The 14,019-nt window shown below is 36.2% G+C and overlaps 1 protein-coding gene across 4 annotated transcripts in view; it reads left to right on the top strand.

The window, feature by feature from the left end:
- Positions 1–14,019, top strand: part of IntS3 (integrator complex subunit 3) — a 254,728-nt gene that overhangs the window by 34,419 nt on the left and 206,290 nt on the right. For 3 of the 4 annotated variants that reach the window (XM_089594308.1, XM_014361175.2, XM_089594310.1), the window contains exons 5-6: positions 6,636–6,771; positions 6,831–7,355. In XM_089594308.1, coding sequence (XP_089450434.1) covers positions 6,636–6,771; positions 6,831–7,355 — 661 coding nt within the window. Of the gene's footprint in view, positions 1–6,635; positions 6,772–6,806; positions 7,356–14,019 lie in introns of all 4 variants that reach the window. The other variant, XM_089594307.1, reaches the window with a different exon arrangement.

Raw genomic sequence — 14,019 nt, 5'->3', positions numbered from 1 at the left:
TCCGTTATAGTCAGTCGTCAGTTAGTTTTGACAAGTCAGTTGAATAAATAATTTTATCAAATTAAATCTGTTCAGTCGTCTCCTCATTTCCTCAACCTATAAGCCTTCAGTTGATATTAGCATCGTTTTATAGAATGAAATTAGTTCTTTTAGCAACATAGAAGATAGAGGTAGGAAAAAAAGATAACGTACTGTGCACGACAATTGTTATGCAACACCGCACCTTTCTAAGACTCACTCAAGCTATCATATGCGTAGGTGAAAGACTTCGTCACATTGCACAGCAACGTTAGTCAATTAATGTTAGAACGTTATGTTGGAGGAGTTAACTGTTTTGTTAATAAGTATGGAGATTGAATCAAGAGGTAACACGTGTGCGCGGATTGCTATGTCTTTTATTGAAAACTAAGATTAAATTAACTGTTTTATAAAAAGCAGTGCATGAGTTAAATGGTAAATTCTATTATAACTCTAAATCATGAAAATTTTTAGATAAGTGCTGTGTAATGTAACTGAATATCGAAGTGTAAAAACATAGATATAGAAAAGAGGTTAAGGTGATAATGCTAAAGATTTTATAAAGCGGTAGCTATGCTATACTGTCCGTAATGGCAATGAAATCAAATAAACCGTGCCTAATGGCTCAGAAATAACCACCAGGAGAGATAAAAACAGAAATAGGATTGGGAAAGTAGGAAAACGATTTAACTTCAATCTAGCATAGGCTTTGAAAAAAGGGCACCCGAGTCTGTGGAAGAGCTTGACTCAAGGTTGACTAGGCTTAAGATGGCGGAGGAGTACGTAGGAAAACGCAACAGAAAAAATAACGTAGTGGTTACTGGTCTTCCCGCTGGGTTGAACCACCTCGAAGGAAAAGTTAATCGTTTGTCAAAAGAAAAACTGAAAATCGACGTCGCGGTTGAAAAATTCACACGCATCAAAGCAAAGAAGAGGGATCTTTTTATCGTTACGCTATCCAAACAGAAGGATAAGTTGACGATTATGAAGAGCAAGCTTAACCTTAGAGGATCAGAAATATTTTATTTTTAATGATCTTACGAAGAGAGAGAGAGAGAGATTTGATTTGATTTGAAAGCTATTTATTTATGAGAGAGAGAGAGTGAGAGAGAGAGAGAGAGAGAGAGAGAGAAAGAAAAAGAAAGAAAGAGAGAGAGTTCTACTGAGCAAGTAGATGAAAATTGCAGCTGACTTGAGAGATAAGAATCAGTTAATGTGAGTTGGTTAGCAGAGAGTTACAGGTATTACCCAAATCTGAAGAGATGTGGTAAGACTTGTGGTAGAGGATGGCCTCACTAAGAATGCCTCTGTCGCGCTCCTCTCTCCCCTACCCCATTTACCTCGTACCTTTTAATCATAAATCAGCTGGTGATTATTACTTTGTTAACGATTAAGCTGCATGGATCCTACATGCGCTCAGATATTATATACTCCAAAAGTAAGTACAAGTTTTTATTTTGGAATTTGCAAGGTTATACACATTTAACAGAAGTTACCAACGAGGAGCTTAATGAGCCCCTCATAGACTACATCAGAATTGGCCTTTCAGTGATGTGTACAAGCAATAGGATCAAAGGTCTGCCTTCTGGTTTTGCTGATTTTGCTTTGCATGAGAGCTTGGCTATCAGGACATGATCGGTAGGCAGATCAAGTGGAGGCCTGGCGTTGCTTGTTAACGAAAACCTAGTGCAGTTTTTGTGGCTATTGGGGTGTAATGAGATTTTTTTGGTAATGAGGTTCAATGAACAAGGACTTAAGCTTCAAGAAGTGATGGAGATTTTGGGCTTGACCGTGCTGAATGGCAGGAGTGTCGCAGATCCTCAGGGAGCTTTCACTTTTGCGGGTAATGCAGGTTCAAGTTTTATTGACTATATATTGGAAAATCTCATTGGCTTAGAGACCTTCAGCGATTTTCCTGTGATTGACTTGGGCAGCTCATATCACCTTTCTCTTGTTTTCTTAACTTAGCCTACTGTGTTCTTGGGTTCGCACAAAGTGAGGGACAACAAATACAGACCCTTGAAGACTAACAAATTAAAATGGTCTTCTACAACTGTCGCGATGGACGTATTTTTCGAGGAATTCTTTAAAGTGGATATAATGGCCTTAGAAGGCGCGTCTTCAAAAAGTGACTTTCTTGTGAAAACCATAAAAAAAATGGCGGGTACAGTATAAATGACGCAAGATATTACTCTCAGAGATGGTCCTGCACTTACTAGAGATAAACCCTGGTACGACGGAGACTGTCGCGTGGCAAAAAATTTGCAACGGTTTGTTTGTCATCACTGAATAAAGTCCTAGAACCAGAACCATTATGAGGGCTGAACTATTTTATATAAAAAAAAAAAAAATTCTTTACAAGCCAGCAACAAAAAAAGTTGGCTGCTGTAAATACTTCCTGTTCTATACCCAAAGAAAAAAACGGAAGCTTTCATAAAGAGGTGTACCCACCACGGGATGATTCACCAAGCACTTTTATTGATGCGTGTCACCTTCGCCTGGATATTGAGATATCTGTACTGGAGGTGCTTTATGTAATCAAAGAAATGAAGCGAGAAAAAGCTCCTGGCCGAGACAGAATCTCTATTGAATTTTTCAAAGCCTTACTAATAAGATGAGTAGTCTTTCTAATGAGTACGTTACATGACATCTTGGAGTCAGGAGAAATTCCGGAGAGCTGGTGTGTTTCTGATATAAGTCTTCTTTACAAGAAGAGAGCTTGGCAAGGTCCAGTCAACTACAGATGGATCACCCTGATGATCGTCATGCTTAAGATTCTTACCTCAGTAATTATAAATCGTGTTTCTAAATGGAGTGTAGCTATTAGTCTGCTTTCGAAATGCTAAGTGGGCTTTTGGAGAGCCAGATCCTGTGCTGACAACATATTTACCTTGCAAGCAAACAAGGCAACAGCCGTGGCTTCCAAGCCAGGAGGAAAGCTATTCGCTATTTTTGTAGATTTCAGAAAGGCTTTTGACTCTGTAGATCATAGTACTCCGTAGACAACGCTCTATGGTGCTGGACTTACCTTGAGAATAATATTTTGCTTTTTTCTTAAGTAGTTTTAATCTACTTATCTGCACCTTCTATTAAATAAAATTTGAGTTCGGAAATCGGCGTCTATCTACTGCTGATATTTTTATTAGTATACAAACAAGTAAAATAAAACGTAAATTAGTTACGGGAAGGTTAGAAACATTCTTGATCTTTCTGTAAGTTAAAAAAAAAACTAAATGTTTGCAACTAGGCAACAAGTTAAAGTTTCCTCTCTACATGTTTTTTAGCATAATTATTCTGGTAATTTACAAATAAAAATACATCTCTTTTCATTAATATTTAATTCCTTTTAAAATTCAGGTTTAGTTTATTTATCAGAAAAATAGCAAGAGAACGTATTGATAACACGGGACTTGAAAAAAAGTGGTAGGGTATGCCATGCATAAGCTAACATTTCCCATGTATTCCGAGGTGCTGAATTAACATTCGTATCAAAATTACTCTTTCATGGCATAATCTTTACCCTCACCTTGAAGAACTCTAATACTAAGTACAAAATAGTTTAACGTAGACATACTGAAAAAAATTGTGGTTGCTGTAGCTTTGTAAGTGGCGTTACATGTTCATTACATGCTTTGCACCTAGAGTTGCGATCTTACGCGTCATGTAAAAACTTGACATACCGAATTGTGACTAGTATGTGTTTGTCATGAAATATTGTGGTCGTGAATTTTGTCATAAGATATAAAGGGAAGAATAGTTTTGTAGATTTTAGAAAGGCTTTCGACTCTGTAGATCATAGTACTCCGTAGACAACGTTCTATGATGCTGGACTTACCTTGAGAATAATATTTTGCAGAGTATCAACTAAATGACTGTAAGATTAGAGTAAAATTAACACTGGCCACGGGCACTGGCACAATTAAGTTGACTGTGCATGTTCTTCAGAGCGATTTTTTGAGTCCTCTTCTGTTCTCTATCCCGATTCATGAAATAGTTTCGTGTTTTGAAAGTGCAGGCCAAATAAATGTTGATAAGCAAATCAAAATGTTCCTTTTTGTGGATGATCTGATTCTCTTATCTGGAAATGCAATTGAAATGCAAAGTAAATTAGATACTCTTGCAGAATACTACAGATTAAAAAAACTAGAAATTAATTTAAAAAAACTATTGTGATATCACTTAGTGGGTAGGCAAGTCCAAGATAAGAAAAGCAATAAAATTTAGCAACGAGGAATTAGAAATTGTAAAGCAATTTACATACTTAAGCGTGATGTTTCCGTCATCAGGATCGCTTAAGCCTGCTGTGAACCAAAGGCAGAGTTGCATTTGGTGTAATGTGGGATATTTTAACTGCACGCTAGAATTAGAATTGGCTCAGTGCTGTGAAGCTTTTCAATGCCTTAGTTTCGTGTACCGTCCTCTATGATCTCAACGTGTGGGGTTTCTTAAATATACGAGAGTTTGAAAAAATCCATACCCTCTTTTATAAATGGCCACTTCGCTTACCTAATTGCACCTCTCGCTACATCACTAGACTCGAGACTGATGTATCGCCAATAGCAGACTCTTTAATGAATTAGTTTTCTATACCTGTACGACTATAACCAACCTACTAAAATCAGAAAAGTGTACCTTATGTAGCCAAGACTCACTAGAGTCCTTGAGACATGTTATTTTGGAATGCCCTATCTACAATCATCCAAGAATAAAGTACTTACCTAGTCACTGAACAGTGGTGGAAGGAAAGAAAACGTCTACTGACTGTTTTATTTTTTTGTTAAAGATAAAAAACTTAGGTGTCTCACCCTAGGAGATTAAAATCATCGCTTTAATTTTGCTTCTTTTATCTTGTAAAACGGTAATTTATGTATCAATGTGTTTACTTTAAATTTGAGCTTTCGCTACTAGTTCAGACTAATATGTAAGTTTAATCTCTTATAATGACTATGCAGGGTTTACATCCACACTGAAATAGCACTTGATTTTCTTGAACAAAATATTTTTATTTATGTACTAGTCAATATTTCGCCTCGTCATGCAGAGCTTTTCACGACTCTCCCTTTTTTACGCAGAAACCTCATGCACTATAATAAACCTTTCTTATTATAGTCACTGTATGTATAACTATTATGTTGTTTTTCGCATTACTTTATTGACCTGCTTACTACCATTTGAAAATTATCGTTATACTTTGTCATTTTAAAGAGTTTGGACTTAAAATGATTTACAAATAATGGTAATAATAGTAGTTATAATAATAATGATGTACAATCATAATTAAGTGTGATTCTAGTAAATAAAATCAATGTGTCGTCTATGGTGAAGCTGATAAAGAATGACTTCTCATACTTAATAAAAAATGTCAAATAAATCTTGATTTTACGATCGGTAATTTCTTTTTGGAAACTAATTTTGACACGGTAATTTTAGAGTTAACTACATACTTTTTAGAAATATTTTTAAATAACATACATTTCTAACAAATAGAATTAATAGTACCGCACTGTATTAAAACGTTGTTTAACATTTGATTTTTAAAATCTATATATCAGCATAATAAAAAACTGTGTATTTTTATAAAAAGTATTAATATAGAATGTATTTTTAATATTTTTTATTTTAAAAGCCGACTCATGATCCACCCCTCTTACCTTCACAATAATTTTAATTTTTGCACGTTTACTGATTCAACAGAGTTGGTAATTGGGCCGCCCCTTGAATTTCATATACATGACAGTCTCTGAAAAAAGAGTACCCTTACTACTGAAGGAGACACTGTAAGTTGCAGCCCTAAATGTTGGTTCAATTTTTGGGCAAAGGTCGTGTCAGTTTAAATTTTGAACCATTTATTAAGCTTATCATGAGCTTAGCCACCTGATTTGTAGTTTAGCGGACTCAACGCTAGATTACTTATATGTGAGGCCTTAGGCAAATGTTAAAAGGCGCCTATGTCAGGAGAGCTGTTTGTCAAATTGTTAAAAAATAACACAAACGTAGTTTGGAAATAATTTTTAATGATCTATTTATTTTATGAAACATACTATGAAAAATTAAGCCTGTGAACAATGTAAATTACGTAAATATTTTTCGCGATTTTTTTGCGCAAAATCTTTGATTATATTGTCGTAGCTAATATTTATTTCAGTAAATTTCATTTTATAATCGTCAGCGACTATTGATCTAATTTTGCTTCAGAAGAGTTCTTAATCGATTTTAAATTTATTTTAATTTTGAAGATGTGCGTTCATTCGTACAATTTGTTGTCATCAGAACTCAAATATTACATGTTTAACAGCCGTTAATCCACAGTTGCACTCTACCCAAAAAAATTTTGGGTCTGTCAATACATACTGAGCGGCTTTTTGTTATTTGCCAAGAAAAAATTTTCACTCGTTATATTGAATGTTCGATTCACTTATGACAGTAATTTTGTACGTACAATACTTTTCAAATTTAGTTAAGATCGTTTATAGTGCGTCTAGTAAACCAGAAGAAGGTGTGGGATAAGATGAAACGTAGCGTATGGAAAAAAATGTTGAATAATTTAATAGTAGAGATATGTTTATGTGTACCTATTGAGTACAATATCTTTTATAACATAAAGATTATTCTTCAAGGCAAAATAGATGAGCTTAATAAAGAAATAAGTACTGAACACATATTTGAGAGTGCAGTAAATGTTGACGAAAATAATCACATTGGGCTAACAGTGGAGCCATCATTCAGTGATGAAGAAGAAGACGTGACATTAAGGTAGTATATAAGAAGTTATACATTGACATTATAAGTTTATGCTTAAATCTTTTTTTCAGGGCAATTGAAAAAAAAGAAGCTTCTTTAGACTCATTGGAATTAAGGAAAAGTACCTTGAAACATGTTAATTATATAAATAGAGATGACATCGTAACAATAGGTATTAATTTAGAGCCAGATAAGTTAAAATCTGTTGTTGAAAATTTAATTGCAGAATCTGACAATGAAATCAGATGTCAGCTTATGGAAAAAATAGTACAAATGATTGTAGAAGATGAAATCGATACAGAGATTATTCCATTGGCAGCATCTTATCTTTCCAACGCATTATCAGTACAAATAGATGAAGAAATTTTTCCAGGAGAGAGTCAAAACGACGAATTTTATATGGATAGCATTAGCACACCGCTCTTTGTAATGTTTAGAAATCAATTTCAGCTATGCAAAGAAGATGATGGTAGAAAAAAATTGCTTTCAAGATTTTTAGTTGAGTTGTTATTAATAAAGTCGAAAATAGGATACCTGCTTCTATATTTTTTGAAAGTTTGGAGTAAAGAAGAAGAAAAACGAGAAAGTGAACCAAGGTTGGTCAGTTGTTTTATTGCATCCTACTATATTCAATAATTAGTTGTAGATTACATAATCGTTAAGAGTATTCTAAATCTCTTTAATTGTGGTCTACCGATATGCGACTTTCTTATGCAATGATTCAATAATGTTGGACGTTTTAGACTGAAGTAAAAAAAAGTGGCTAATTTAAAAACTCAGAGGCTTCTTTTAACGTTACCTTAAATATTCATTTATTAAATGCTAGGGAGTGCCTGTAAAAAATTAAACATATATCGGCATACATTCATACACATTTTTGTATCATAGTTATAGTTAAAAAGATTTTGTTGTTACCTAACATTATCCAGCTGAAAGTATTTTAAAGAGTTACGTAAAGCTTGCAAGATAAAATGTTCAATAAAAATGCAAATTTTTTGAAATAAAAAAAAATTAACACCACTGCTAGCAAATCAGCATGAGTCCTTCTTTTCAACTATTTTTTCTGTTTCAAATTAAAAAAATATTTTATATTTTGCTCAAACATGTCCGATTAATTTGATATGAAATTTTTACTTTGAATTAAAGTATTTTTATTCTAGGGAAAACATTTTTTATTGATAATAGTAAATATCAAGATGCTGTATTTTATAAAATTATAGAACAGAAAAATAAACTATAATCTGGTATACTGCACGGGCACTGCTTGTATGGTTTTTAGATCAAATTATGCTTTTTCTCTTAAGTAGTTTTAATCTACTTATCTGTACCTTCTATTAAATAAAATTTGAGTTCGGAAATCGGCGTCTATCTACTGCTGATATTTTTATTAGTATACAAACAAATAAAATAAAACGTACATTAGTTACGGGAAGGTTAGAAACATTCTTGATCTTTCTGTAAGTTAAAAAAAAAACTAAATTTTTGCAACTAGGCAACAAGTTAAAGTTTCCTCTCTACATGCTTTTTTGCATAATTATTCTGGTAATTGACAAATAAAAATACATCTCTTTTCATTAATATTTGATTCCTTTTAAAATTCAGGTTTAGTTTATTTATCAGAAAAATAGCAAGAGAACGTTATTGATAACACGGGACTTGAAAAAAAGTGGTAGGGTATGCCATGCATAAGCTAACATTTCCCATGTATTCCAAGGTGCTGAATTAACATTCGTATCAAAATTACTCTTTCATGGCATAATCTTTACCCTCACCTCGAAGAACTCTAATACTAAGTACAAAATAGTTTAACGTAGACATACTGAAAAAAATTGTGGTTGCTGTAGCTTTGTAAGTGGCGTTACATGTTCATTACTTGCTTTGCACCTAGAGTTGCGATCTTACGCGTCATGAAAAAACTTATGACATACCGAATTGTGACTAGTATGTGTTTGTCATGAAATATTGTGGTCGTGAATTTTGTCATAAGATATAAAGGGAAGAATAGTTTAAAAATTATTAAGAATTGGACAAGAAAACTATCGCATTACGTATTACTTTAAAAACAATTTATCATCATAAAATCTACTAGTCTTTAAAATACATTTTTTCAAATTTGTATTAGGAGAACTAAATTATTTTATTAGATTCAACATTATTCTTGCTTTTATTTAGTTTTCACTGGCGTAAAACAAAGACAACTAAGGTATCAGCTATATACGTACATAGACCATAAGTTATGTTATGGTTGGTACTATAGCCTGCATCTGTCTATACATTAATATTTGCCAGCCAGTATTCGACAGTCCATCAGCAGGTCCACGGATTTTAAAGTATTTTCGACTGCAGTAGTTGAGCTGTGCTATAATATTGATAGACCCCAGACAAAAATTTTATTTCCGTTCTATACAGTTACAGCCATTTTATATAATTGCAGCCGTTCTATATACTTTAGACTTACTAAAAAATTTAGAGTTAGTCATACAAAAACTTGGTCACGAAATCACTGGTAATATGACTGCCATGTGACCTGTCATAATATGATGCGTCATATCGCAAAACTATTTGTTCCAACAGATGAACCATACTGGCGCATTGGCTAAGTCGCTTTTTCGACTTGTGCATACAGAATTGAAGTACATCAGTATATCAATAGGGCTATTTAATTGGCAAGCTCAGTTCAGAAGGCGTTAGAGAAAAGAGCCTCCATAACAGAGAGTATGTTTATATACATCTCTTTCAAACATGGCACTGCCTATACAGATATTGAGAATATGCCTGTACCACGTGACATTGCGATGTATGTATGACTACTAGAAGAAAAGTAATACAGGCCTAATGGGACAAATTAGGTTTTCATTTTTTTTTCGTGGTGGAAAAGGTGTTGAACATAGAAAGTTATTGGATTTAATATTTTTAACCTTATGAGAGTTAGGTTGTTATTTTTTTCTTACGATAAAGTCGTTTCCTAAAGACGAAAACATTTTTTTGAAGGTACGACGTACAGTTAAACCTAACATCAAGCTGTTTGTTTACCTCTGAGCCAGTGGCAACAGCGACAACAGCAGCAACAAAACAAGTAGCTGAATATAGGGTTAACTGTAGTACGTACTTTTGAAGAAATGGTTTTAGCCTTAATAAACAATTTTATCGTATGAAAAAAAAAAAACCTAACTCTTGTGAGGTTGAAAATATTTAATCCACTAACTTTTTAGGTTTACCACCTTTTCTACCACGAAAAAAAATTTAGGATTTAATTTCTCCCACAAGGCCTAACCTACTTTTCCTCTAGTAGTCATCTGCTGTTGTGTTGAGTTTATTACCATATTTGACTACTGGTTGAATTTGACCAAAATTACCTTCTAAAATTATTAATTTATTTTCAAACGGTGTGTTTGCATTACACAAATCTCTTAGAGTTCTGTCGACTATTTCTAAGGCTTTTTTTGGTATCATAAAAGCTCCGTCCTAAATTATGACATCAACTTATTGTAATTTTTTTTATCAAATTGTAATCCTAAAAAAGCACTTTCAATTGAATTTAAATTCAGTGGTAATCTAAAAGTTCTCTGGTTCGTCATTCCTTTTTGTAATAAAATCGAAGCTATCCCTGTTCAAGCCATAGATAAAAATTTTTTTTATTAAAATAAAATAACATGTTAACGTTTTATATAAAAAAATTTTAGCAGAACCACCAGGACTGTTAATAAAAAATGTTTTGTTTTTAAATGTGGTAACTTTTTCAAAGAAAAGTTTTTGATCATTATTTATTTCCATAAACATTTCACAAAATTTTGCTTTGTACGTTTCACTTTCGATTGTGTGATTAACTGAATTTTCTTCTGTATGTTTAATTAGTTCTGATAAACCAAACTCCTCCCAAGATTTCTTATTAGAATTAAAAATTTTATTTAAATGTAAAAGAGCCGAATTTTCATTATCTTTACAATCTTCAACAAAAATAATTTTAAAGAAGTACAAGCAGCAGTAGGAAGAGTATTTTTTTTTTATTTTTTTTTTAATGTGAAGAAAAGGGAAATGCATTAACGCACACCGCCGAAACAGCGGTAGTGTGGGACTTGGTAAATTTTTTTTTATTAGACCACCCATACCCAATAAAACAACCCCTAATGCCGCGTGGCTTTTGTTCCACCCCGGAACCGCGTTAGCATTACTTCAGGACGGAGCCACCAGGGAAACCATCGTATCTCACAGCATTAACGAGCTAACTCGCCACCATTTGCTAGAGGTGCTGATCCTCTCGAGTCCTGAAAAAGACTCGAGGTCCCTGAGTATCAGCACTTTGTCTTGCGCTCCATAGAAGGCCGCCTACTTAGCCAGCACCACTATGAGCTTAATGCTTACCCTTGCTGATAGGTAAGAAGTACCCAGTGCAGCGTGGGTCCACATAAGCCTGTCTTTCAACTTAAGGCCTTTCTGCCTTATTTTGATCCTGCTTGGGCCTTATTCCTGGCCTCTTTTAGGGCTCTTCTAAATAGAGGGCAGCTTCCGCTGCCTGCTTCGTGCTTGTTGTCCGTTGTTGGGCAAAGGAAGCACCGTGCTGGGCCTGAACACAGTGGTTTGAGCTTTCACACTGGAAGCAAAGCTTGGATCTGTTTTCTTCCTTACAGTTGCCAGAGACGTGTCCATATCCCAGGCATTTGTAACATCTTGTAACTTCAATTCTTCTTCGGATTCGGCAGCTTACAAAGCCGACTATTAACATGCCTTCCTCTTCTGCTTGTCTGGCAGTTGTTTCGACCACCGTTATCAACGCCAGCCTCTGTTCTCTAGCATTTGGTTTTGAGAGAGGTACTTCTGGCTTCAGGCTCCTAAGTCCAAAAGTTTTAGCGAAAGCCGCTTTTACCTTATCTTCGTCTACAATAGCATCCGGGTCTTGGACCTCTAGTGTCACTTTTTTCTGGTTTATTTTGACAATACCCTGTCTGGCTACCGACTTTTCAATTTGCTGTGAGAATGCAATAGCATTCTCTATGCCTTTGGCCTTAATAAGTATGTCTTCTTTTTTAGTAGTGACAACACTTTGGACTGCCACATTAGCCTTATTAGGGTCAAAGTTTGCCTCCATTGTTTTTAGCACCTTTGCAAAGGTCTGCCCTTCAGCCATCTTCACTACTACTGTTGTTGTCGCATCCACTTTTTTCTTCTGGCTTGCTTTTTCATTCAGGAGAATTTCTTCTTGTTTGCCACTGCCTGTTTTCTTTTTTTTTTAAGACATGGTTTGCTGGCATTTCTAAGGGCTGTCCGATGGGCTCCGGTTCCTTGTACTTCGTTCTTTGTTCTTTAGGGCAGTGTTCATGATTTTTTTCTATACATGCCGTCGAAAATTATCTCGCCTTTATTCCTTCCACTTCAGGGTTTCCAATGACGCCTTCCAAGAGTTTACAAACACTTCTTCTTCAGAAAGAAAGCCTTTTCTTATTACCTCTGCCTCTTCGAAGTGTTTAAGCGCAGCTTTGAGCCCATTTTTAACAGCTTTTGCTGTGTTACCGTTCTTATTGTTGATTGCTTGTAGCGTTTCTGTAATATATTTTGTTGCTGATTGGACTTTATCAGCAACTTGCTGTCGCTTTACTCTGAGCATAGCGACACTTTCTTCTAAAGAGGCAAGCTCCTCCCGGGTCTGGTTGCTAAATACTGACACGTTGCTGTCCTCGGTGTCGTTAGTGTCTATACTCGACAGGCTTACTCTTCGTCCTTTGTCTGTAAGAAAAGGCCATGAAACATTTAGCAATCCCTGTTGGCCATGAGACACGTATTTGTACCCCCCCCCCCCGAAATCCGTGGGGCCTGCGACAGTCACTCGGGCTTTCACCGGATCGGAACTGCCGGCGGATTTCCTCAGAGAGGTTACCGCCTAGAGTACTAGTTTTGCATCGACGTTTTTCATTTTGGCATCTTTTTTTGTTTCGTACTGACCCGCAAAGGCCAGTACCACCCTTTTTTTCTAGAAATAAGTATTTGGAAAGGCTAAAAACCAGGGCAGCAGCCCTCTCTGTTACCAGAGAAAACTGCTACTTAATCTGGCCGGCCGGGAGTTGCCTCTCTCCCTCAGTCCCACCCGTGGAGACCGCCCTGGCGTTGAGTAACAAAAGTAAGAATGGTGTTTGTGTGTAATGTATGCATATGTTGGTATACAACGGTCATCCCAGCGAGACGAGCGACAGGTGTACAGTCCCACAACCAGGCAGAGAACCCAACAAAACGGGCTGGCGTAAGGCACTAAGGTGCCACCATATAGCCTTCTCAGTAATAGTAAGCCCAGATTAGTCGGCCCACCACGTCTTTTTCGTTTATGAGGCGTACAGCCATATCAGATGTGGTTACTCAGACTTACCTGGGTCTAATCATCCGGCTTCACCGGCCGCCAGGCCTCTAACGCAAGCCCGGAAAAGGACCCGGCACACGCAACCCAGAACAATCCGTAAGTGTCCCTGTGTTTGTTTAGTGAGAGTGTGTGATGCATGTATCTGAGGAGAATGTTTTAACCACCGCTCACTTCTATACACGACGGGTGCTAGTTTTTGTTGGCCTGCATCAAGCAATGGAGTGCCACCTGCGGCAGCAGCAAAAAGCGAATTAAGCCAACGCCACACACGCCTCCCGATCCTTGCCATCGACCACCACCACAGAGAGCCACCCCAGCTGCCCATTGTTACCTCATATTTTAAGAGGATGCCCCTATCCGTCACCCAGGGGAAGCGCCCGGTATGGAGAAACTAGCGAAAACCCCACCCGGGGGTAGTAGTAGTGGTAGTGGTAGTGGTAGTAGTATCAGTAATGGTGGTGGTGGTGGTTCAACGTATACTTATTCCAGGGTTTTTTCTTATCTTATATCCCAATACCCTTCTAGTTTTTTTTGTTCATAACTACCATCCTATTTCCCTTAGTATGCGAATCTTTTGTGCTGGCCCCAGTGACTTTAGTCGATGAGCTGGCCAGGTGCTGGCTTTTCTTCGCAAAGGAAGCCCCTGGAGGTCCAGACATCACCAGAAAAAATTCAGATGAGTGGTGTTTCGGCATCCTGGACACTTACGCCACCGGAAAAGATCGAGAAAAGATCTCGATCAATTTTGACGGGATTCGAACCCACGACTCCTTGAGTATCTTCGGCTAGGAGGCCAGCACGCTGGCTACTAAGCCATCGAAGCTCTTAAAAATTTTTTTTTATATTTTAGCCTACTTGTACTTTCTTAAAAATTTTTCGATTTCATAAACCATGCAAAAAAATTACGTAATTAA

The sequence above is a fragment of the Copidosoma floridanum genome, unplaced genomic scaffold, assembly GCF_036245765.1.
Source record: "Copidosoma floridanum isolate Cflo_tuat_1 unplaced genomic scaffold, Cflo_Japanese_pri ptg000021l, whole genome shotgun sequence".
Lineage (NCBI taxonomy): Eukaryota > Metazoa > Arthropoda > Insecta > Hymenoptera > Encyrtidae > Copidosoma > Copidosoma floridanum.
This window is presented reverse-complemented; position numbering and strand designations above follow the sequence as displayed.